Raw genomic sequence first — 26077 nt, forward strand, 5'->3', positions numbered from 1 at the left:
TGAGGTTAACTTATTATACATCATCCTTAAGTTTCTCTACGTTCCTCACCAATTTTTTTAAACGATAAACTTCTTTATTTGTGAAGCATCCTTCAGCCATAAAATTCCTTGTTTTCTCAACAAACTGTGTTATATTGGGGAAATAGTCTTGTACACATACCCCTCTCTTATTCTTCGTTGACTTAAGGAACAATTTTATCTCTTCACTATCATAGCTCCGAACAGAGAAGTCACTCAAAGACAACGCCACACTGGAATCTGATGAATCACTTTCACTTTCAATTTCATCATCATTGCTACCATCCAAGTCAGCTTTCTTTCCAGTTTTTTTATTTTGAAACTTATCATCATTTTTTTTCCTTTTTAGCGGTGCTTTGAACATTTCTATTTGTGCCTCCATTTCCATGTCCACACAATCAAACCCACTCTTCTTCTGTTCAACCTGTGTTACACTTTCTTTCTCAGGATGTTTTGATTGTTTTACAGCAGATACGATATCAGTTTGGTCTTTTTTTTCTGTATCTATACCTGTCCCAACAACAGATTTTGTTCCAGCTACCTCCCTACAAATATCCACTTCAGTCTCACTATGAATATTACTCTGCAACTCTGAACTCAGTGAAACTACAGGCCCACCAGTTTCCCCACTCGTACTTGGATTGGAAACCGTATCCTCTTTCTCCGTAGCTTTCTTTTCTGGGCAGTTACGAATCAGATGTCCTGCTTTTCCACAACCAAAGCACTTCGTCCTCGCAGTTGTAACAAAAATGATGTAATCAAAATCATCAACTCTAAAACTAAGCGAAAGATCCAATTCCTCATCATCCTTAATAATCATGTATGCAAATCTCCTGAAAGACACGATATGTTTCAACAGGGGAGAGCCCGTGCTGATCGGGATTTTCTTTATTGGGGATACCAATTTTCCATAACGCGATAAAGCTTCTGTTATTATCTGGTCACTGAGAAAGGGGGGGACGTTAGATAAGGTGACCCTCTTTGATGGTAATGTGAGGGGAAGAACCTGAACAAAATCGCCACCAATCACAATTCCACTCTCAACTGCTTGATTCACTTTTTCAACGTTACTAAGAAAAATCACAGTAGCGTTATTCATCCTCGATGCGGATAAGATAGATCCATGTCCCACAACTTCGCCGATCGCCAAACAAATATCTTCTATACTCGCCGCAAACGCCACTTTCACCGCATTACGCCGCGTGAGCGTGGACAACACCTGTGTAGCTGGGGTCGTCATGCTTTCCCCGGTAAAGCCCGGCAGCATGCGGCCCAAAACCACACAGAACTACCCCAAACTAAAGCAAAAACAGACACAAAAAGAAAACAAAAAAACGGAAAGAGAAAAACAGAAAAACAAAATTCACTCACCACACTCTCACACAACAGCCCGCGGGCCAGCGCTCTCGCACTCCACACTCGCTCAGCTCAGACGCTCACGCATGCGCACACACACAGAGAGAGAGAGAGAGAGAGAGAGACCGAGCGAGGGAGCACGAGGCGCGTGACGCGCAAGACTCAGCTCGTGGTGTCACCGTGGGAACCAGAGACTGACAGGAGGACGGGCGGGGAGGGGCGCGCGCCACGCCAGTGCGAGTGGACTCTCTCCCTGGCACACACCCGTCAGCTCAGACAGACTCACTCTGAATCATTCATTCTGCGTTATAAAGCTCCGTCACCAGGCAGTGGATGGTGCTGGTTAAGCGCTAAGGACGGTGCTGATAGTGATGATGATGATGGAAGGACAGTGCAGTCGCTGTAAGATCGTGGTGGTCGGTGACACTCAGTGTGGAAAGACTGCGCTGTTGCATGTGTTCGCAAAGGACAGCTACCCAGAGGTGAACCCATCATTTATCATTAATGTCATATTACCATAAAAACAGAAAATAAGTTACTAAATTAGCCGAGTGGAGTGATGACAACAGTCGTAGTTGCCTAGTATGTCTGTTTTAAACCAATGAACATATTTTATTGAATCTGATTTAATTATGCGATTCAAGTTCATACATTGTTATGAGTTAACTGCATGATGTCCTCGCACTGGAGCGCAACTGCATAGAAAAAAAAAGGTGTTTTGACTTGGCACGGAGCAAGGCGAAATGACAAGAGACGCTGAAGTGAAACTAGTGTTCTTTTCAAATTACATTTGTTTCACTAAAACTGTAAGATTTATATTGCAAGTTAGGACCAGTTGCATAATCACAGCGATTATGTCAGTCTGAGCAACTCGACGCTAGCCACGAGAAAAACAAATTTACTTTTACTTCTCAATTTAGACCAATCTATGCAACTTATTTAGTTAAAATAGCTGACTACCCGTAGGCTGCGCGAGGTTGGATTCGGATAACATAAAGATCACTTATTGTTTCACACAAGAAAAGACCACACAAAGATTTGTTAAAAATATAAGCTATTTTAAAGTCACCATGAAATCAAAATTGCTGCGACATGTCTTTTCTGATGATGTGAGGGCGGGGCAACCTGTCACTCACAATACATCACCTAGCAATAACAAACCACAACCTTCCAATCAATTCCCAATACGCTGATTTCACAGATCAGCGCAATGCATGATTCTATGTAGGGCTTGGGTTAGTGACCATTGGTTGTACACTACTTTTCAAAATGCATTCTGGGATACATTGAGTGGACTATATAGGGTATAATAATCATCACTATACATTTGGACAGCACTACAAAATGGCGAGCTCACTATATAGTCCACTATATAGTGAGTAGTGGGTGATTTCGGACACAGCAAATGTCTTGGACTACCACCCTGAAGCTGCCGCCGCGATTTGAACTATTAGATGTTAATATCCAATAGGATATGTAGTTCATTCCTGCTTCTTTTTTTAAGTTCTGAAAATATATTTAAAAAATGTATTTAGAAATGTATAAATTTCACTGTGAAAGAAATCTTGGTAAAAGAAAAGTATCAGGGCAAGAACTAGTAGGCTATTAAACAGTTTCTTTCCCACAGCTATTAGACTTCTTAACCAGAGAACATGATTTGAACTATATATTTATTGACTATTATTATTATTATTATTCTATTTATTTTAGTAAATCTTTTTATCTTTTTAATGTATTCTAGTATTCTTATGATTTTATTTAAATTGTGCACTGAAATATTAAATAGTGTATGTGTGAAACACAATTTCGTTTTTATGTACACCATGAAAATGACAAAAAAAGGAATCTGAATCTGAAAATGTATGTACATTTTTAGAATAACAAATTTCTACACTAAACACAACAATATGCCATCGCATTCACGACTGTCCTATGATTTAAAGCGACACTTCCGGTTTTCTTCCCACCGGAGCCATTTCAAAATGACGGCTGCGTGAAATCAGCCTATAGACAAAATCAATTCCCACCCTACATTTTCTCTTGTTTGAGAAGCCGTTTCACTCAAATATACACCACAATAGGGAAGAAAACACCATCGCAACTTCTGTTTCATGCCGACTTTAAATAGTTGATGCACTGTCATAGTCCACTAAAATGATGTACCAGTAATATGATTCTTCATTGCAGAATTATGTGCCCACGGTGTTTGAGAACTACACTGCGAGCTTTGAGATCGATAAGCACCGCATCGAGCTGAACATGTGGGATACATCAGGTAAGATCTGGCATGGCATCAACTGAAACCTTTTTGTCTGAATAGTATGCTATACGTAAGATACTGCTGTTTTTATCCACCATATTTTTTATCACGGCAGTAAGCTATTTTCTGTGAATGTGCCAAGACTTCCAATTCATTTGCCGCTGTTGGGAAACAACTAGAAGAATAACAAAATGCTGCAAATGGTAAAATAATATGCGCTACAAACCAGTGTGTTGATGGTTACAACATGAAATTAAAATGTTTCAAAAACAATTTTATCAGTTGACAAATTTTTGTATAGCTAAAATATCAGTGGATAGGGTTTACGGATGAGGACGTCTCTACACATTCAAATTACAATGACCGGTCCACTTTTATGTGAAAAATACTGTAATTGCGTAGTAGGCAACATTTTATTTACTTATTTTTGTGAAATCATCAAAACACATGATGACTGACCTACGACATTTACCAAACTGCAGTATACAACAGAGCACATGGTTCACAATACAATACAGTATCCCACAATGCACATTGGAACATTGGAACTTAGATCACGTTTGACTTGATAACCAATCAAATTACAGCCTTGACGTCATTGAATTTCGTTCAGAGAGTCGTTGTGCGACAGTTGGTCACTGTTTTGCGGATACCATAGAAATGAATGAGAAGTGCCGTCAACTGAATCCTACCTCTCTGTGACTTATCTTATAAAACACCATTGTTTTCTCTGTGTCAAGTCGAAAATAGGTAAATTCAAAATGTTTAAGAGCAACCATGTTGAAGATTAGCCGAGAGGCTGTCGATTCATTAAATGATTAGCTAAACCCTCACAAAAACGGTTTAATCAGCGTAGTGAAGCCTCTCCTCCATTGACATCTATTTTAAAAAAAAGCCTCTATCTATGCATACCACAATGTTACACTACTTTTTGCTAACCTTGTAGGCTTGCCTTAAAGCGGCTTTGGCAGAAGAAATGTCACTGATTTTTTTTTACAATTTGATCTTTTTTACTCTTTTTTTCACACCACTCGCTTAAAAAAACATGCTCGTAATACAGTCAACTATAATGATCATGTACACTGTTCCACATTCTCATAACACATACAGGCACAGCTCTTACTGGCTCATTATATTCTTATGGCTAAGTTCATTACATATATAATAATAAATATATAATAAATATATACATTACATCATTCATGCTATAGTTAGTATACTAGTATTCCACTCCAAACATAGCCAGTGATCTACTGTGACTTATACTCTCTAGCGGCGTCAGACTGATTAGGACAGTCTGGGAGTGTACATTTTAAAACCTCCTCATGGATTGACAGATAGATGCAATAGCAAACATTCTACTGTAACAAATCCTGGTGCCAGTCTAGTGGATGGACACGGTTCATTCCTGTCCCTGCTGACCGCTCCCATGGCCTGACTGACCCCTTGTGTTTTTGTATTAGAGTAATTGAAAATGACTCTCTGGTTCGCTGGAGTGACTCGCAAGAGTCGGGTAGCAGAACTCTCACTTCTTTGATTTAACAATACACAATAGACAGACAATACAGAGTTTATGAATTTAGAGTAGGATATGAGCCTGTTATATTGCTTTTGAGTTTTGGACTGTACCTCTGGTTGAGATTTGTAATATAAATGGCTTGGTGTGGATTCTAGCTGCTCTTCTTTGAAACAAGCCAGAACTTAGTTAGCCAGAACTCAAGTAATACTGTATGTTCCAGGCTGTGCATGTATGTTTGGACAGTATTACCAGTGTGGATTGTAGCACACTTGGTGTTAAGCAACACACACTTCGGGGGTTTCTCAGCAAGCGTGACCCATAAATCCCCAGCTCTAGGCCTCTGCATGTTTCCCCACCCTGCTATAAAAGTCCTTTATGGGAATTTCTTTTCTTGTCATCTCCATTTTTAAGTTCCTATGGGAATGTTTTCCTCTCCCACTGTTGTTGTTGGTCTGTAGGGTTGTGCCGGGGTCAGACTGTAACCCTGTCGAGAGTAAATCTTCGCTTTACTGTAAGTGCTCTCATACACAGTCTGGGACACAGGAGTCCATGTTTCAGCATGATAATGAAGTTCAACTGGTTGTGAACTTTATCACTGTTTAAAAGGGGTGTCAGTAAGCCCTCTTGACAACAGCCAGGCACCCGGCGGCTATGTGTGCAAAAGTATATGTGTATTTAGATATACTTAAAGGTAATAGTTGAAATAGTTGAATAAAGTCGTAATTTTTGTTTGTTTTTTGCGCACAAAAGTATGCTCGTCGTTTAAAACATTTAAAGTAGTCACTCTGACTATTTTAACAATGTCTTTCATAACTTTTGGGCCGTCCAGCCTATGCAGGAGTGATCCAGATCTCAGATTTAATCAAAAATATCTTAATTTGTGTTCCGAATATGAACGAAAGTCTTACGGGGTTGAAACAACATGAGCATGAGTAATTACTGACAGAATTTTCATTTTGGGGTGAACTAACCCTTTAATAACCAATAATGTCTTACCAAATAACATAAAATGATGCACAAGTTGGTGTAACTTGGAGACTAAATTTAAGGCAAACATAACAAAAGTATGGCCCTATGGTCACATGCATTCTGCATCTCTTTCGCCTCCAGATGTGTCGAAAAACTACAGCAAATGTTTGGAAGTGCATTTAACATACTTCTCTAATAATGAAGTACGTATTCAGCATTCAAATTTTGTATGCATAATAATACCATGATGATCTTTTACATTTGGGAAAATTGTGTAGCATGCAACAGGGCAAACTGCATTAAATATTGTATCCCACAATGCAATGCACTTGATGCACTTTTTATTAAGCATTTTTATTTCCAAGATAACAACTGCTTATATTTGTCTCCACACATTAGGCTGGGATAAAATAAAGTATTTTGACATACAAGGGATTAGCTTTAAGTGCTACAAAAGGATGTAAACATATTAATAAATCTTAATTTGTCACAATCCGTTGATTTGTAATGAATGATTGTGTGAAGTGGATTCGTGGTTGTACAATCTAAAACTGGATGGGACATAGGAGTATTGGCTCGATCATCTGGAGAACTAGGGCAATAATTTGATGACTAATGAGAAATGAGTAATGAGAACGCTGAATGTTAATGAGAGGCTCTTTTGTTTCACTAAGTGTGATTTGTTTTGTTAAATGTTGTGTGCTTTCTTAAGCATTTCCCTCTGTATTTTCAGTTACATCGAGCCCCGCCATGGTTGGTAAAATCAAAAAACGTTTACACCAAAGACTTCCAATCACATACCTATCAATGTGATTTTTGTGTGACATTCTGAGAAATTAGTTGAAAATGGTAATCAACTGCATGGACCAGATGTTGTTCATAGAGCTTCAAGGGAAAATTTTGTGTCATTCCTAAGCTAAATGACCTTGATCTGTGGAATTCAAAAGAAAATGTTGGGGGATTCAATGTTGTTTTAAACCTCGTAGACTTTCATTGCATGGACGAAAACAGTTAAAACATTTTTCAAAATATACAAGTCATATAGGTTTAGAATGACATGAAGGTGAGTAAATGATGACTGAATTTAAATGTTTGGGTGAACTATCCCTTTATCCTTTTTTAAATTGAGGGAATTTGAATTCTGCTATTTGAGCCTATTTGCTCATTATCTTTAGGCCCGTTTAGATCTACAAAAATGCAAACATAAACACAGATTCACACACGTAATCATGCTGTGTCTCTGATGGGTCTTAATGGGGTGTCTGCGGATGTGTGTGTTGAGCATATGTGTGGTGCTCGATCCTGAGCTAACGGACTCTCTTGTGCTTACGGCTACATCTTCAACAATCTTAATGACATCCCATGGAGTTCTGCTTCAGTCTCTCTCTCTCTCTCTCTCTCTCTCTCTCAGACACACATACACACACACACACACTGCTGACAAGAAGGAATCTAGAGACTGGAAGTGGAGAATGTTTACTGGCAAACATTCTGGTCAGCACTTAATATGGACACATTGTTCTTGACAAGATACAAATGATGTCTAGCACTAACAGACGTAATCACAGTAATAATGTATATACAATAAAACAACTGGCTAAGATTTCTGGAGTGATATATAACATCCACTGCAAACAAGACAGGAAATGAATGTTTTTTTTAACATGGTGAGAATGTTTTTTGCATAGGCAGAGAAGAGTGACCATAAATGATAAGGTGTTTAGATTGTTAAACAGCTACAGACAACAGAAGTGCTAGGAAGTGTTTACACACTTACAAACAGAGGCTTGCGATGTGGCGCAGCTGTACAGTAAACACTGTGTGTGTGTGTGTGTGTGTGTGTGTGTGTGTGTGTGTGTGTGTGTGTGTGTGTGTGTGTGTGTGTGTGTGTGTGTTGGGTTTACTGAGCTGTACAAATGTGGGTACAAATCTGTCCCAAGAACTTAGCAAAGTATAATGAAAATAAAAAAATGACAGATTTGCCCTTTTAGGGGACATTCCATTCATACATAATGAAAGGGAATGATTAAAACACATTTTATTATTATTTTAGTATTATTATTAATAATAATAATAATAATAATATATGAAACATTTACCTTTTTATGAAGGGGTACAATACACTGATCTATATGCCATTATATAGATTAGTGGTACAGTATTATTATGATGATAACAAAAAGGGAAATTAATAATATATGACATTGTAATATGATTATTATTTATAATAGTAATAATAAAACTAATAATATATGAATCATCTTACCTTTTATGAAAGGTTAACATTATTATTATCATTATGAAGGCATAAAGTATTATTTTTATGATTATTATTTATCATTGACAATTTATAATAAGGTCTCATTTGTTAACATTATTTGATGCATTAACTAACAAACTAACAATGATCAATATATTTGTTCAGCATTAACCTCATATAAAAATAAACCATATAAGTCTATAGTGTGTCCTCATTTAAACAGCTAAGTAAGCAAGTGTATTTTAGAAGCTGTTGCAGTGAGAAGTGTCCCTGCGGACTAGCACACTCAACATGGCGACAAACAACAAACAAGCAATATCAGCCTTTCTATCCATTCCAGCCTCTTTCTCTGTAAAAACTTTATTAGTTTCTTCTTATCCAAGAAATTTGATTCAACCATCTTTCCGTGGCTGTGGTTGACAGATCTGCCAGAGAGGATTGTGGGACATGTAGCTCATAGGGTGACTCCCGAGGCCAGCCCATAATAACTGATAGCTTTGATCAGTGCTTCAAACACTCATTGTCACTCTCACACGTCCTCTCTCTTTCCCTCCCTATCTCTCACTGTCTATGTCTGGATTTGTGTCCTCACTCGAGGGAAGGACAGGAGAGTGAGAGATGAATACAAAGTTCGAGAGAGGAGATCAGGAAAGGCAGATAGTATGGCATTTGTATACAGTGGCAGTATGTAAGTATACTGTGCACATTACGCACATTTTCTACATGTATTCCACAATGCTATGACCTAAACTTCCTTATCTTTTTTTTCCAACATCACAAATTATCTGGAAGCAATATAGCTATGATTTTTATCTATTTCTTGACAAATAAGCAAATATTACACAAATTGTTTTATTTCAGTGATTATAACTGGACACCACTAATTTAAACACACAATGCAGTGAGATCAGGTGACAACAACAGCTTAATACTGTGCTAATATTTTACTGTAATAATACTAATGTTGCAAAAAGAAAGCAGTATATACTGTACAGTACAGTAAGCAGTGTCCGTTTTCCATTGAGAACAAAGCCATGGAGAGAGTTTTTGGAAAAGGGTTATTATAGTTAACTAAATTATACCTTTTTTTACTTACAAAATAAAATATAAAAACGTAATGTACTAAAAATAACTAAAACTGATATAGAAATAATATATAGACATTAAAAATGTCAAAAATACACACACAAAAAAGCTTTAACTAAAATTAAAATAAATTGGGAAAATACAAAAACTAATTCAAAATATGAATAAAAACTGTTTTTTATTTAATAGTACCTCAATGATACTAAAATAACACTGATAATGACCTCAATTACATTTTATTAGTGGTGTTCAGTTATTTTACTGGAAATAAAACCAATTATTTAGCATTTGTAGGTTGTGTAAAATGTTTTAAATGCATAAAAACAAAGACATGAAAAATCTTTGCTGTATTACTTTTAATTCATTCAATTACAATGGAAATGGTGTCAAGCCACATTGCATTGTGGGAAACAATGGGTAAACCAGGAATGTTGCCCCAAACCCTTTGACAAGGGGAGGCTTAAAAACTTTTACAAAATGTGCACTATATACACACATTGGGTGTAAAGAGGTACTGGCGTAAATTTTCGGATTCATTAAAATGTTCGTATTTTCCAAATGTTAGTTGGTACGCAAGAAATCTACACCTGCTCCCAGCCACACATAATGGTGCGCTTAACATCCGAACGTTTTGCTCATTAATAAGGCTGCATTTTAATTCACCTTAATCGGGTACATATTCACACAGCATTTTGAAAAATTTTCTTTTTACTTTTATTATGAGAGCCAGTAATAGCAGATCTGGTGATCGATGGGGGTCCTTCTCCAGTTTGAATACGATTTTTCCGAAGTGAACTAATTCGTTTTTTTGCTGTCAAGCTTAATGTCGAACCATTTTCTTCTCACTTCTGGGACTGTTCGATTAACAGATGAAACTCCATTAACTGCATCTGTAATATGCTGCCAAGCTTCCGTTTTTTAGGACCTGATACGCCACTACTGTATGTATGCTTGAAAATAAAATTGCCGTTTTGAATGAACTTCTGATAATAAAACTTCAATTTCTGCATCCGAGAAATCTTTCTTATTCATTCGCATTCATGTTATATGCCTATATATCGATGTCAGTCGGATATAATGGGCCTGATTTATGGTAATTGAGAATGAACGTGCATGCGCATCCCATTTACGACTGGTTGGAATTCATTAACACATACACATTTCACTATCACATCTGACGTTTACGAAGTATTTGTGAATCAGGAGAAGAGTTTTCGGGAAGGTCTCTTTACGCACAAATCACTCGTATATTTACGAATGTTTCATGAATGAGACCCACTATGAGCAGAATGGACACCAACATAGCCAAAAAGAGAGAAATCAAACTGACCTCTCTCTCTTCCTGCTCAGGCACTCACCACTGGAGAAACATATTCTTTTATATCATCTGCCCTGCTGTATGACCCACTGTTCATAATTTGTATGTGCCACAGCATTCACGAACACCATTAGCAGTGTTTTGCTCTTTGATTTGAGCATCCGCTTTATTATAATGAAGCGTTTTTCTCCTGACCCCTCAACTGTGCTTGTGTTCTGCAGGGTCCTCGTATTATGATAATGTACGACCACTTGCGTATCCGGACTGTGATGCTGTGCTCATCTGTTTTGATATCAGCAGACCCGAGACGCTGGACAGCATCCCTAAGAAGGTCAGAATCTCCTTTGCTTTCTTCTTTTCTGTCATCCTAAAAAACGTATGTACTTGCAAAAGTGCATTTTGGAATGGCATTATTAGTTGTAGTTTTAAACACTCAGATACTTGCAGCATTAATCTCTCGCTTGTGAACACAAAGTAATTGTTGACTAAGAAAGGTTTTTGTTTGTGGGTGTATCGCAGTCGGCAGATGACGGCATTGTGGATTTGCACAAAAATACAAGCTTTACCTAAACACAGATGCCAGCAATTATGTGGTGATGAGGGTGTGAGCCTAGTGCTGAAAGGTTTAAATGTGTTTTTTTTTTTTTTTTTTATTTAAGTCTTTATATGTCTGGTGAGAAAAAGATATTCGGATGATGTAGGAAGAAGAGTGGGCAGTATGAACAAATATCACATTTATATCAGTAACGGTAAAAGACTATTCAAAAATACATTCAAGGATACATTCAACTAATTGAGAGTGACTGTTATCAATATATTTATAATTTTACAAAAGAGTTCTATTTGAAATAAATGCTGTTTTTTGATTTACCAAAGAATCCCAACAAAAGGAAATTATGGTTTCCACAAAAATATTTTTAACATTGATAATAATAAGAAATGTTTATTGAGCAGCAAAACAGCATCATCATGTGACGCCTGATCACAGAAATAAATTACATTTGAAAAATACATTAAAATAAAGAACAGTTCTTTTAAATTGTAAAGCTGGGTAGTGGGTATTGGGTTTCTTTTTTTAATTTTTAGAGAGGGATTTTTAAATAATCTGATGTAATTATCCCAAAATTCCTCTAAATGCCTTTCATTTTCTAACTGTCCTAATGCTAACCCTGCCACACCAGACACACTGAATGCTGTTACATTTCAGCATCTCACCTCTGAGGCCACAGGGGCGTAGCTAAAGGCCGTTGTGGAATGTTGAGAGGCAGGCGCTGACCTCCGATTGGCCAGTTAACGGTGGTATTTAAGGTTAAAGATCACAGTGCTGTTTGATGGATGGTTGAACACATTCAGAACCTGTGAAAGGGTGCCATAGCTGAGATTGCTGAACCTTTGCAGGGGCTGGTGAATACACACATGCACCATGCATGCTTACACATGCTGTCTGAATAACTGGCTCTGGATGGTTCTGCATTATCGGAAATGTTCCTGAAAAGGACCTTGTCTGGCATTTCAAGTTACACTGGTGTAAAAAGCGTTTTACTTTGCTGTATAGTTAATTGGGAAAAACTGGTGTAAATATAATCTGATTTGATTTGAATGTGCATGAGTGTGAGTGTTTGTAAGTATTCAGACAATAGCTGGTCAAATTGTTTCCCTAATTCTCTCTCTCATGCACACACAACTACATTATTCACTCATTATGCAGACATAAATGACGGGAAGGGAGAAAAACAACGTGCCACAAGCTCACTGTATTACAGCATAAACAACTATTGCAAGTATTGGCTAAAAAAATTAATAAAAGATAGATAGATAGATAGATAGATAGATAGATAGATAGATAGATAGATAGATAGATAGATAGATAGATAGATAGATAGATAGATAGATAGATAGATAGATAGATAGATAGATAGATAGATAGATAGATAGATAGATAGATAGATAGATGATAGAGAGATAGAGAGATAGAAATCATTTGTATCAATGTAAAATTTGTACTGTTTGTTTTTATCAATTTAGTGTATCCTTGCTTAATAAAAGGATCAATTCCTTTTGTTTTTAAATTCCCCCAAACATGTTGTTTAGATCAATAGCTAGGTAGGTGTGTAGGTCAGTAGGTGGATAGATGTTCTTATTTCAAATTGACAGACTATTTCTTTTGTTCTTTCAGTGGCAGGTGGAGGCTCAAGAGTATTGTCCTAAAGCAAAGTTGGTGTTGGTTGGCTGTAAGTTAGATATGAGAACAGATGTCAGCACCTTACGAGAACTGTCCAAACAGAGACTCATACCTGTCACTCATGAACAGGTGAGTTTACATACACTTTCTCACACACTCAGAGGACTAAAACACAAAGAAAAAAAGTCAGACATCAGCATTTACTCAACTGCTGCTACACAAACACAAGAACTAAGACACATATTCGGAAGTTTGCTGGCAACCCAACCATAAAAACACACATATCACTCATAGTGTCAAAATTTATTATTTTTAATTAATTAATTAAGATTTATTAAACATGTATTTTATGTAAGCCAAATATATTTACCTTCCTCAAGGACTATATAAAAATGTTCTAAATAAGATCAAGTATAGCATCTTACACTGCAGTACACTGATGTCACAGCTTGAAATGTCATGTCAACCGCTCATATCTTGTGATTGAAACCATTGACGCACACACAGACACTAAAAGAAAGCTCTATAATTACATATTAAAACAGAGGGAGCAGTAGAAAATGTTCCCTCTATTACGTCAATGCTCTCATAGGGTCAACACCGCTGTTGCAACATTTCATTATGAAACACCTAATTCTCACCATACTTCTACTCTGTAATGAGAGAAATAGATGGCACTTTATGTGAAAACTCTGTCCCACTACTTTTAGTTCTAAAGCATTAATGGCAAAATAACTATCTAATTATTGTAAAAAAAAAAAAAAACTAAAAAAAAAAAAACATTACATTTTTGACGAGTTTCAGGTATTATTTTTGCACCATATTTGAGAAAAGTACCATAAGAAAGTTTACATTAAAGAGCGCAAGAGAGAGAAAAGGGTGACAAGGAAATTGCAATGTTTTTGTTTTTTTGATAGAGAAATAGTACAATGATGCTGACTTTCTGTCTGTCTATCAGGGGAGTTTACGAGCACGTGAGCTGGGCGCAGTTGCATACGTGGAATGTTCATCCCGAATGTGCGTGAACAGCGTACGGGACGTCTTTCACATCACCACGCTCGTGTCCGTCAGACGTGAACCTGCCCCGAGCCTCAAGAGAAGCTCCTCGCGCCACGCTCTCAAGCGCATATCTAATCAGCCTCTGCTGCCAGTCGGCTCACAAGACACTCCCCTTGAACCCACCCCGACCCTCAGGGAGGACAGAGCCAAGAGTTGCACAATCATGTAGACACAGCGGAGGGTGTGGATGAAAAGCTTGCACAGTATCTCTGTATTTATGGGACATTGAGGGTCATATTGTCCTATGGCCCATGGGACTGTACAGTTGTGTGAATAATTACAGAGGAGTTCTATTTATTAACTTCAAGTTTGCTTTTATTTTTTATCATTGTTGTATGGTTGGTTTAGCAGACCTAAGTGTCACAGTGTGTAAAACAAATGCAAAAATAATAATAAAAAAGGGTTGGAATTTATGGAAAGCTTCAATATTTCCCAACCCCCAAGTGTCATACTTTCATTTTAACTCTTGGGACACACTTCTATAGAGGTTGCAGATCTGTGACAAGCTCATTTGCGTGGAACTAAATCCCTGGAATTCTGGAGTTCTGAGAATCTTTCCCCAGCATTAGTGATGATTAGCATTAGCATTAGCAGAACAAAGACATCTGTGACTTCTGCTGTTCACTCCTTATCATGTGTGACAGCACCATCAGTCATGCTCCATGCCATCACAAAGACTTCATTCACACTATACTGAAACGCCAACGGATAGATGTGTTATATTTTTGCGAGCTGGAATTTTAAAGGGTTAGTTCACCCAAAAATGAAAATTAAGTCATTAATTACTCACCCCCATGCTGTACCAACCCCGTAAGACCTTCGTTCGTCTTCGGAACACAAATGAAGATATTTTTGATTAAATTTGAGAGCTGTATAACTACCACATTGGCTCCTAAAGGACTGCCTCTTGACGGCCCAGAAAGTCAATGAAGAAAATGTTTAAATATCCCAAGTGACTACCGTGGCTCAACTATATGTTTATCAAGCGACGCGAATACTTTTTGTGCGAAAAAACAAACGAAAATAACGAGTTTATTCGACTATTTCTTTTCTTCCTTGTAGGCCAGAACGAGACTTCCTTAGATTTCCACGACGCATGCGCGAGATTTGCGATCTGCTCACATCAGCTTACACCACTTCAGATCGCAATTCTCGCGCATGCGTCGTGGAAATCTAAGGAAGTCTCGTTCTGGCCTACAAGGAAGAAAAGAAATAGTCGAATAAACTCGTTATTTTTGTTTGTTTTTTCGCACAAAAAGTATTCGCGTCGCTTGATAAACATATAGTTGAGCCACGGTAGTCACTTGGGATATTTAAACATTTTCTTCATTGACTTTCTGGGCCGTCAAGAGGCAGTCCTTTAGGAGCCAATGTGGTAGTTATACAGCTCTCAAATTTAATCAAAAATATCTTTATTTGTGTTCCGAAGACGAACGAAGGTCTTACGGGGTTGGTACAGCATGGGGGTGAGTAATTAATGACTTAATTTTCATTTTTGGGTGAACTAACCCTTTAATAGTTCATTTTGGAAATGAGAAGATTAGTTTTCTAGGTTCCATAAACGTTAAAGTGATAGTTTACCTAAAAATTACAATTCTGTCATCATCTTCTCGCCCTCGTGTTGTTCCAAACCTGTTCGACTTTTAGTGTAGACTAAATAATGAGGGTTTGACATGACATGAGGGTGAGCAAAGGATGATATTGTTTGGCAATTTTCATTTTTGGGTAAACTACCCATTTAAAAACTGTGGATTAAATTAGAAAATTTCATTAAATTGTCATTCAGTTTGTAAAAAACATTTAACAGTACTGTTTACTCATTTTGAACAATGCACTTACATTGAAAGTAAATAAATGTTATACATAATACACATAGTTTTGAAATACAATTGAGATAAAAATTACTTTGTAACATTGTGGCCCAATATTTGAACTCATTTCAGTACAATGTCGAATGTCGATACAAGAAATAATATAATAACACATACTGTATAGCGTGTATACAGTATATACACTGTTATAAACTAAAGGATTATTAGGAACATACCATACTAATGGTGTGTTTGGCCCCCTTTCGTCTTCAGAACTGCTATGTGGAATTGATTCAACAAGGTGCTGAAAGCATTCTTTAGAAATGTTGGCCCATATTAATAGGATAGCATCCTGCAGTTGATGGAGATTTGTGGGATGCACATCCAGGGCATGAAGCTCCCGTTCAACCACATCCCAAAGATGCTCTATGGGGTTGAGATCTGGTGTCTGTGGGGGCCATTTTAGTACAGTGAACTTAATGTCATGTTCCAAGAAACCAATTTAAAAATGATTCGAGCTTTGTGACATGGTGCATTATCCTGCTGGAAGTAGCCATCAGAGCATGGGTACATGGTGGCCATAAAAGGATGGACATGGTCAGAAACAATGCTCAGGTAGGCCGTGGCATTTAAACGATGCCCAATTGGCACTAAGGGGCCTAAAGTGTGCCAAGAAAACATCCCCCACACCATTACACCACCACCAGCAGCCTGCACAGTGGTAACAAGGCATGATGGAGCCATGTTCTCATTCTGTTTAGACCAGGACCACACCCCTAAATGCATTGAAGCAACTGCCATGTGATTGGTTGATTAGATAATTGCAATAATGTGAAATTAAACAGGTGTTCCTTCCTAATAATCCTGTAGGTGAGTGTACGCACAAACATTTAAAATTATTATACTGTATATATCAATCAATATTCAAAGGTTTGGGGTCAATTTGATTCTTTAATCAATTCTTTTATTCAGCAAGGACACATTAAATTGTTAAAATGGTGTTATTTTGAACGTTCTATTCATCAAAGGATACAGTATCACGATCTATCACGGTTTCCACAAAAATATTAAGCAGCCCAACTGTTTTCATTGATAGAATTGAGATTATGACCCCAAACATTTCCGTACACAAAGTGCTTTATGCTTTTACTAACAACATGAAATGGCATTGCTTTTAAACTCTTATATTGCCTTGCCTCATTGGTTTCCATTGTAAGTTTGGTTCCACAGAATTCATCAAAAATAACAATTTCTCCTTACAGGGTTTACAAAAGTGTATGGTAACAATTATAATTTTGTTTCAATGAATTATTTGACTCTAATTTATATTCTAGAGGCCAGGAGAATGGGGAGTTTTGTGCTTTTTATTTGTGCTTTTCTATTCCAATTTGAAATAACACCATAATCCAACTTCAAAGAGAAAGCAACTCAAGAAATCCGGCTTTGCGCAGCATTACAATGTTTTGGATACAGCAAACAGTGGTTATTTCTGTATGCAAATTCTCTTGGAGCCAGTTAGATGCACAAAGAAGAAAAAAACTCCACTAGGGCTTCATCCAGTCATTGCCAAGGCAACTGTGTACAGCTTTGTGACATCACAACATAGTCTAGCATGAGGGGAATGCTGTTGCCGTGGTTTCTGGAGGTCCATCAATTTGAACAAACTGAGAAATTCATTCGAACGTATGCACACACACACACAAACAGAGATCATGCATCCAACCCTGATTGACATTTGAGTTTGAATTAGCCATGTTTAAGATTAAACTCTTATTTTACAGGTTATGTACTGTATCAGTGAACACTGCACACATTCAATGAGAGAGAGATAGACAGAGAGAGAAACATATGGCAGCAGGTAGCTACAGTACGGCTGCCAGCAACAGTCATGACCAGCCGAGCCCTACAGTTCAGCCTGCAGTGTAAGAGGATTAGTCTCTCTGTGTGTGTGTGTGTGTGTGTGTGTGTGTGTGTGTGTGTGTGTGTGTGTGTGTGTGTGTGTGTGTGTGTGTGTGTGTGTGTGTGACTGACAGTTAGCCATCATATGCTCTCTGAATATTAAATGACACATTCTTCCCTTCAAAGTCCTAACCACTGTTTTTACTCTAAAATGTGAAATGATGGGCAAAACAGGAATAATGAACTAAAATGAAGCATGTAAATGCACAGTCTTTTAATAACTCACAAGTGAAAAAGGATGATCAAATGTGTGTCTCTAGAGTGTATCCATCAAGTTTTGGCTACCCACACATACAAGGATATACATCCTGAAATCAGCAACCAATGTTGCCCACGAGGAAAACCACTTCATTAAACATAAAAAAAGATTAATGACACTATAAAAAAGGGTTAATGGGGATAAAAAATATTGTTACTTCAGTATTAAACAGTATAAGTCAAAGAAGAGACTGTGATACAAAAACAAACGAGTTTTGTGTATGTGGCTGGCAGGTCTGCAAGTAACCGTGAACAGGCAAAAGGGGTGAATTAGCATTCACATTAGTATTCCACATTTCAATTGAGAGTTCACAGGTGCGACGAAAGGCGAAACAAACAGAGCTGAATATGAAATCTTCTATGACAAGGTGACGTTTCTGTTCAACTGCCGTGCTTTGATTGTCTATGTGCATGTGTAGACTATAGCATTTGTTTTGCCACTAAATGATTTGAGAGTTATGCCAAATTACTAAACATTCTTGAAAAACTAGTTACAAAAAATGTCTGCAATTTTCTTGGCTGATTAAAACACAGGGCCATACTGTCCCAAATCCCGATGCAGCCCTGATGAAGGGAAACAGCTCATTATTTACTAATCTTGTTTGTGCTATTGAATACTTGTGTTACTATTAGCTATTTATAAGATTCAACCAGTTTTTCTTCTTGTTAGGCCCCACAAATGTCTCTTGTAATTCACTTTCTTTGTGCTGTTTGTAATACCTTTTATGAACCTACTTAATTGTTCCTTATTTCTGTTTAATTATAGACCTCAAATATCAACATACATACAGAATAACCTCAATAAATCCTTGAACTGGACATAAATGTGGCCAAGTGCGTTTCATTCGAGCGTAAGTGGACTGCAAAGTGGACTTCACAGGGTATCCGCCATCCATCTTAAGTGAGATTCCAATCTGAAGGGAGTGCATCGAAGGGCACTGCAAACATCGTAGGGAATAAGGGAACACTGATACATCACTTCACAGGAAGTGGAGAGCGAAAATCACTGTCATTGAGCACCATGTCTTAACCATAAAACAGAACCGTTGGAAAAGTTTTTAAATGGCTCTGCGATGGAGGAGTTTATAGTGTTCATAAATATTGTTATCATACAAACTAGAGTATTTATGAATGGTTATGGCGATGAACGTAACATTTGCATAGTCTATTGTATGAATATGAAGTGTTGAGAAGCAGCCTCAGCTGCTCATTGTTTTTTTAATTTGACTTTATTGACTTTGTTTACTATGCAGCTATGCCTGTGAAAGAAAGCACACGAGATGAGACCACTACAATTATTAATTACCATTGATTAAGAACACATTTATATACATAGTTAACCAAATTAAAATGTATTTTCATACTGAATGACAGTTACAGTAATAGTCAATTAAATATGGTCTATGTAATAAACTTAAACTACCGGTAATAGACAATTACAATGTTTTGATTATATTTATTACATACACACTGTGTTTTGTATGTGTACAGGCCTACTAAAGGATTTTTGTTTTGATGTTTAGAACTGTGTCCATACCATTGTTCAGCAGATATTCGTGGGCAAAACCAGTCATTTTAATAGGGATCAATGCGATCTTGAATTCTGCTTTAGGATGAAAGATTTCCCCATAACAAGTTCAAATTGGTCGCATGGATTCGACACACTGGCCAACCAAAAACTGCTTGGTTTGAAAGTGACTTCTGTGTGAGCTGTGCTTCAAAGGTTGCTACAATAGACAATGGACCTTTTCGAAATTTCACTAATGTGTAGTCAGGGAATTAAAGTTCAGTCTACTGTATAAAGAAACAGGCAAAACTGGCTTGCTGTTCTTAGGTTGTTTAACTCCTTGGTCAAGCTAGTATTTAACTGGTATCCAGCTGGTCAGTATTGGAGAGACTCTACCCCCTACACCCGCTTCAAAACCAGCAAAAAAGGGTTGCAAAAAAATAACCACTGGGTTGAGTTTGTGAGTGTTCACTCAAAACAGGTTTTGCGACTGATGTTGTCAGCACGGTCTGTTTATGTTTTGGTTAATTGACACATAAACACAGAGCTTGAGTAACTCTCACTGGTCAGTTTGAGCTTCATTGACACAAAGTGAGTCTTTAAGTGCACTTCGCATGCTCTCTGCATGAGTCCACAAATATACACAAACACACTTAGTAAGCAAATACTGACGAAACACTTGCTTTGGTATTGCCTAGGAAACTGTGTGTGTGTGTGTGTGTGTGTGTGTGTGTGTGTGTGTTTGTATATATGGTTTACAAGGACAAAATGTCAGGTTACTCACCAGCATTATGAGGACACATAGGTTTATGAGGACACTTCAGTGTCCCTGTAATTCCGAGGTCATATATGTTATTTTAAGGCATAAATTAATGCCTATATTAAGTTTTTTCATTTTCAAAAAAATGACCTTATATACCATGATGTGTATGTGTATGAATACAACTATGACCTTACATACCATGATGTGTATGTGTAAACAGTCCTCTCAAACCAGGTAATGATTTTGGTGTAGTATGTACAAAATATTGATAGAATAAGATTTTGATAGCTTATTTAATGTACTTGCCGGCTTTTTTATCATTCAAATTTGGCTGGGTGGCTAATAACACATTTTTCTGTGGTGTGACAAATTCAGAACACATACTTAATTTTGACTTTACAGGGACTTTAATGTATACAGTATGCATTGACATGTAATTGAGCATTTTGAAAGACTGCTTATGTGTTGCGTATGTGTCAATTTTTATAAACAACACAGCCAATGGCATTTGCGGCTGGGGAGACTAGACTTATTTTCTACTGTTTAGTGTTAAACTCAGCCGTAAAGAGATTTAGCCTTAGATGCTATATGAATATAGTCCCTGAAGCACAGTTTTTTTCAGCTGACAATATTCTATGCACATTTAAAAGTGCACCTTGCAACTATAATTAACAATAATGGAAAGCTGAGGCTTGTCAGTATTAACAAAGTCCTTTTAGGCAAGTCGTGCCACTCGGCCGCCATCTTGGCAACGCCTCCGGGCAGCTATTTCGGACTGAACAAGACCAGGCTCCCTATCTAAATGAATGGGCAGAGAGTCAGAACTACACTTTCACTGGTCACCGGGACATAAAAACTGCATGTGTAGAAACAGCAGTAAAATATAATAAAAATCGCTGAAAAAGTTTGATGACTTTGCCCCAAAATAAGGTTTAAAAATCCTTTCCCCACAGGTTATAATTTTACTGCGCATGCGCAAGGGTTCTCTCACTCTCTGCCGTGCACGCTACACGGTTTGAAACACAGTATGTGCGCGCGCTTTTGCTCGCTTGCTCTAGATTCCGGGAAGTTTGAACTAATTTGCGGGATCAGCGAGCCGCTATCAGTTTGCGGGTGACACCCGGGACTTCTGGGAGACTTGAGATGTCTGATACTGTATTTATACAACACATACAGTGCATATCAAATCTGCCGCCTTTTCAAACAGTAATGTATTTTCTGCTGTCACAAACCTCAACTGTGCGCATGCGTCGGGGAACCAGACGATAGGCTTAAATGTTTCCCGGCTTGACTGTTAAAAGCAGACGATTGGCTTTCCAGCGGGAGGGGCGGGGCATGTGCATACAACTGCCATCTTTGGCGTTACAGGTTTTCCCTATATAGTTGTATTAAGGATTGAGGAAGTGGCATGTCTCTATATAAATAGTCTCTGTTATTAACTAGCCTCCGTTTACAATAGGCACCTAACTGAAATAACTAGGCATCTTAAATAATAAATAACTACAGAACTGGCTAACTAAAATCTGCTTATGCACTGGAGAAACTGACACTCTGTGCATGCACACATTATATCCAAGTGACATGAGCCCACTGTATGTTTGAGAGCGTGTCAAGTTTTGTGCTACAGTGAAGTAAATTCACTGAGAGATTCGTACTCGGTCTTTACATGGATGTGACCCCTGCCGTCTGTCATTAAATTAACACCATAAACGGTCTCTTGCTACCTAAACTATGCTACCTTTACTTATCAGATAATGTTATGATAGCATCAGGCTCATTTTCTGTACCATGGACAGCATATGTGTTTGTCGTGCAATTTATACGCGAAAGTGAGTTTTTACGTGCATATGATACGCATGGGTAGGTTTAGTATGGGGTACGTACTGTATGTATGATATGTTTGGATAGAATTAGTGGTGTGGGGTGTATCAAATGGACGTGAAAATTGCATATATGCATGTAAAATTGTGTTTTCATTCTAAATGAAGTATAGCATTATTTACAAACCAATTATTTAGTTGCAGTTTTCAGTGATTCTAGGATCACTGTGTGATGAAGCCTATTAGAATACAGTTAGAATTGACCTCAGGGTTTTACCTGGGTCAAAATTGGTCTTCAGTCTTCCTTTCTTGCCCTCTTTTTTTGTGATTTTTCACTGGATTTCATAGCTTTGTAAGATAAAATCCTTCTTTGCTATACCTAATAATTATTTGGGTATATAATCATATCAATATCAAAAAGTAGAATAATTATTAGCATAATAATTAGCATTAGCCTACATAGTCTATTTTCACTAATTGTCTTAATTTTCCATATACAATTGAATAGAATTAGCAGCTATAGCTAACAACTTGTTTTGCCATTTTTATTCATTTTTATTTATTATATATTTATTATATATATTATATATTCATTTTTATTTTTATTCATTTTTATTTATTTTGTTGTTTTTTTTTGTTTTTTTTGTTTTTTTTTTTTTTTTTGGGGGGGGGGGGTTATTTTACTACACATTGTTATATAAATAACCTGAAAATACTGTTTATCAAGGTTAAATCCTGGGGTAAAATGGGGTAAGCTCACTTACGATCTCATTTTAAGAGGTGTTCTGAGTAAATGTGGTTTGATTTGTTAAAATTAGTTAATCCATTATTAGGCTAACTAACATGAACCGTGAGCAATACATTGTTAAGTCCTTCTCTATATGATTTCGCAGCTTCCGTATGTTTTTTTATGTTTTTTAACATTTAAACACAATGGTATACGAGGACATGTGGTTTAGCAGGACTTTTGTATGTAGTTCTACAGCCGACAGTTCCTCTATATCAAATGTGTTTGTGTAAACACAATCATGGAATACGAGGACATGTGGTTTAGCAGGACTTGTGTATGTAGTTCTAGCCGACAGTTCCTCTATAGACCCTTTTACAGTTGGAAAACATGGTGACGTTTTTTTGTGGGCGGAGTTTAGGTGGAGGCAGAAAGATCCCTCTGGCCGCTTCAACGCTAGTTAGCAAGGATTGTTAGCTTGTTTTCTAACAACGACTGGAGAAAATCTGATATTATCTTAATGTGTAAGTAAGGTCACTCAGTGTCCAGGATCGCGATTGTTATTTCCAAAAGTTATTTTTAACGGACGGAACCAGATTGGTCGACCTGTAGCCGCCTACACGCTCACTCAATGCATGGATGATCTGACAGGATTAACGTACGTTACCTCGGTTGAGTGGCCCGCCGTGACGTAATTGTGACGTCGGCGCAAAAGGGGTCTATATCAAATGTGTTTGTGTAAACACAATCATGGTAGACGAGGACATGTGGTTTAGCAGGACTTGTGTATGTAGTTCTACAGTCGACAGTTCCTCTATATCAAATGTGTTTGTGTAAACACAATCATGGTATACGAGGACATGTGGTTTCGCAGGACTTGTGTATGTAGTTCTACAGTCGACAGTTCCTCTATATCAAATGTGTTTGTGTAAACACAATCATGGTAGACGAGGACATGTGGTTTAGCAGGACTTGTGTATGTAGTTCTACAGTCGACAGTTCCTCTATATCAAATGTGTTTGTGTAAACACAATCATGGTATACGAGGACATGTGGTTTAGCAGGACTTGTGTATGTAGTTCTACAGCCGACAGTTCCTCTATATCAAATGTGTTTGTGTAAACACAATCATGGTATACGAGGACATGTGGTTTAGCAGGACTTGTGTATGTAGTTCTACAGCCGACAGTTCCTCTATATCAAATGTGTTTGTGTAAACACAATCATGGTATACGAGGACATGTGGTTTAGCAGGACTTGTGTATGTAGTTCTACAGTCGACAGTTCCTCTATATCAAATGTGTTTGTGTAAACACAATCATGGTATACGAGGACATGTGGTTTAGCAGGACTTGTGTATGTAGTTCTAGCCGACAGTTCCTCTATAGACCCTTTTACAGTTGGAAAACATGGTGAGGTTTTTTTGTGGGCGGAGTTTAGGTGGAGGCAGAAAGATCCCTCTGGCCGCTTCAACGCTAGTTAGCAAGGATTGTTAGCTTGTTTTTTAACAATGACTGGAGAAAATCCGATATTATCTTAATGTGTAAGTAAGGTCACTCAGTGTCCAGGACCGCGATTGTTATTTCCAAAAGTTATTTTTAACGGACGGAACCAGATTGGCCGACCTGTAGCCGCCTACACGCTCACTCAATGCATGGATGATCTGACAGGATTAACGTACGTTACCTCGGTTGAGTGGCCCGCCGTGACGTAACTGTGACGTCCGTGCAAAAGGGGTCTATATCGAATGTGTTTGTGTAAACACAATCATGGTATACAAGGACATGTGGTTTAGCTGGACTTGTGTATGTAGTTCTACAGTCGACAGTTCCTCTATATCAAAAGTGTTTGTGTAAACACAATCATGGTATACGAGGACATGTGGTTTAGCAGGACTTGTGTATGTAGGTCTACAGCCGACAGTTCCTCTATATCAAATGTGTTTGTGTAAACACAATCATGGTATACGAGGACATGTGGTTTAGCAGGACTTGTGTATGTAGTTCTACAGTCGACAGTTCCTCTATATCAAATGTGTTTGTGTAAACACAATCATGGTATACGAGGACATGTGGTTTAGCAGGACTTGTGTATGTAGGTCTACAGCCGACAGTTCCTCTATATCAAATGTGTTTGTGTAAACACAATCATGGTATACGAGGACATGTGGTTTAGCAAGACTTGTGTATGTAGGTCTACAGCCGACAGTTCCTCTATATCAAATGTGTTTGTGTAAACACAATCATCGTATACAAGGACATGTGGTTTAGCTGGACTTGTGTATGTAGTTCTACAGTCGACAGTTCCTCTATATCAAAAGTGTTTGTGTAAACACAATCATGGTATACAAGGACATGTGGTTTAGCTGGACTTGTGTATGTAGTTCTACAGTCGACAGTTCCTCTATATCAAAAGTGTTTGTGTAAACACAATCATGGTATACGAGGACATGTGGTTTAGCAGGACTTGTGTATGTAGGTCTACAGCCGACAGTTCCTCTATATCAAATGTGTTTGTGTAAACACAATCATGGTATACGAGGACATGTGGTTTAGCAGGACTTGTGTATGTAGTTCTACAGTCGACAGTTCCTCTATATCAAATGTGTTTGTGTAAACACAATCATGGTATACGAGGACATGTGGTTTAGCAGGACTTGAGTATGTAGTTCTACAGTCGACAGTTCCTCTATATCAAATGTGTTTGTGTAAACACAATCATGGTATACGAGGACATGTGGTTTAGCAAGACTTGTGTATGTAGGTCTACAGCCGACAGTTCCTCTATATCAAATGTGTTTGTGTAAACACAATCATCGTATACAAGGACATGTGGTTTAGCTGGACTTGTGTATGTAGTTCTACAGTCGACAGTTCCTCTATATCAAAAGTGTTTGTTTAAACACAATCATGGAATACGAGGACATGTGGTTTAGCAGGACTTGTGTATGTAGTTCTAGCCGACAGTTCCTCTATAGACCCTTTTACAGTTGGAAAACATAGTGATGTTTTTTTGTGGGCGGAGTTTAGGTGGAGGCAGAAAGATCCCTCTGGCCGCTTCAACGCTAGTTAGCAAGGATTGTTAGCTTGGTTTTTAACAATGACTGGAGAAAATCCGATATTATCTTAATGTGTAAGTAAGGTCACTCAGTGTCCAGGACCACGAATTGTTATTTCCAAAAGTTATTTTTAACGGACGGAACCAG

At 37.7% G+C, this 26077-nt stretch overlaps 1 protein-coding gene across 1 annotated transcript; it reads left to right on the top strand.

Moving 5' to 3' along the window:
* Positions 1–1613: 1613 nt before the first annotated feature.
* Positions 1614–14327, top strand: rnd2 (Rho family GTPase 2). The gene is made up of 5 exons (XM_039687825.2): positions 1614–1856; positions 3562–3649; positions 11008–11117; positions 12963–13097; positions 13927–14327. Exons 1-5 carry the CDS (start codon positions 1746–1748, stop codon positions 14194–14196), a joined length of 714 nt encoding a protein of 237 aa, XP_039543759.1. The 5' UTR covers positions 1614–1745; the 3' UTR covers positions 14197–14327.
* The last annotated feature ends 11750 nt before the right edge of the window (positions 14328–26077 follow it).

Source organism: Pimephales promelas, chromosome 3, assembly GCF_988280905.1.
Source record: "Pimephales promelas chromosome 3, fPimPro1.hap1.1, whole genome shotgun sequence".
Taxonomy (NCBI): Eukaryota; Metazoa; Chordata; class Actinopteri; order Cypriniformes; family Leuciscidae; genus Pimephales; species Pimephales promelas.

Excerpts from the sequence above, each read along its gene's own strand:
- rnd2 (XM_039687825.2), top strand. The coding sequence starts at position 1,746 with ATGATGATGATGGAAGGACAGTGCAGTCGCTGTAAGATCGTGGTGGTC. Across the intron at positions 3,650-11,007 it reads GAACATGTGGGATACATCAG|GGTCCTCGTATTATGATAAT; the intron begins GTAAGATCTGGC and ends TGTGTTCTGCAG. Across the intron at positions 13,098-13,926 it reads TACCTGTCACTCATGAACAG|GGGAGTTTACGAGCACGTGA; the intron begins GTGAGTTTACAT and ends TCTGTCTATCAG.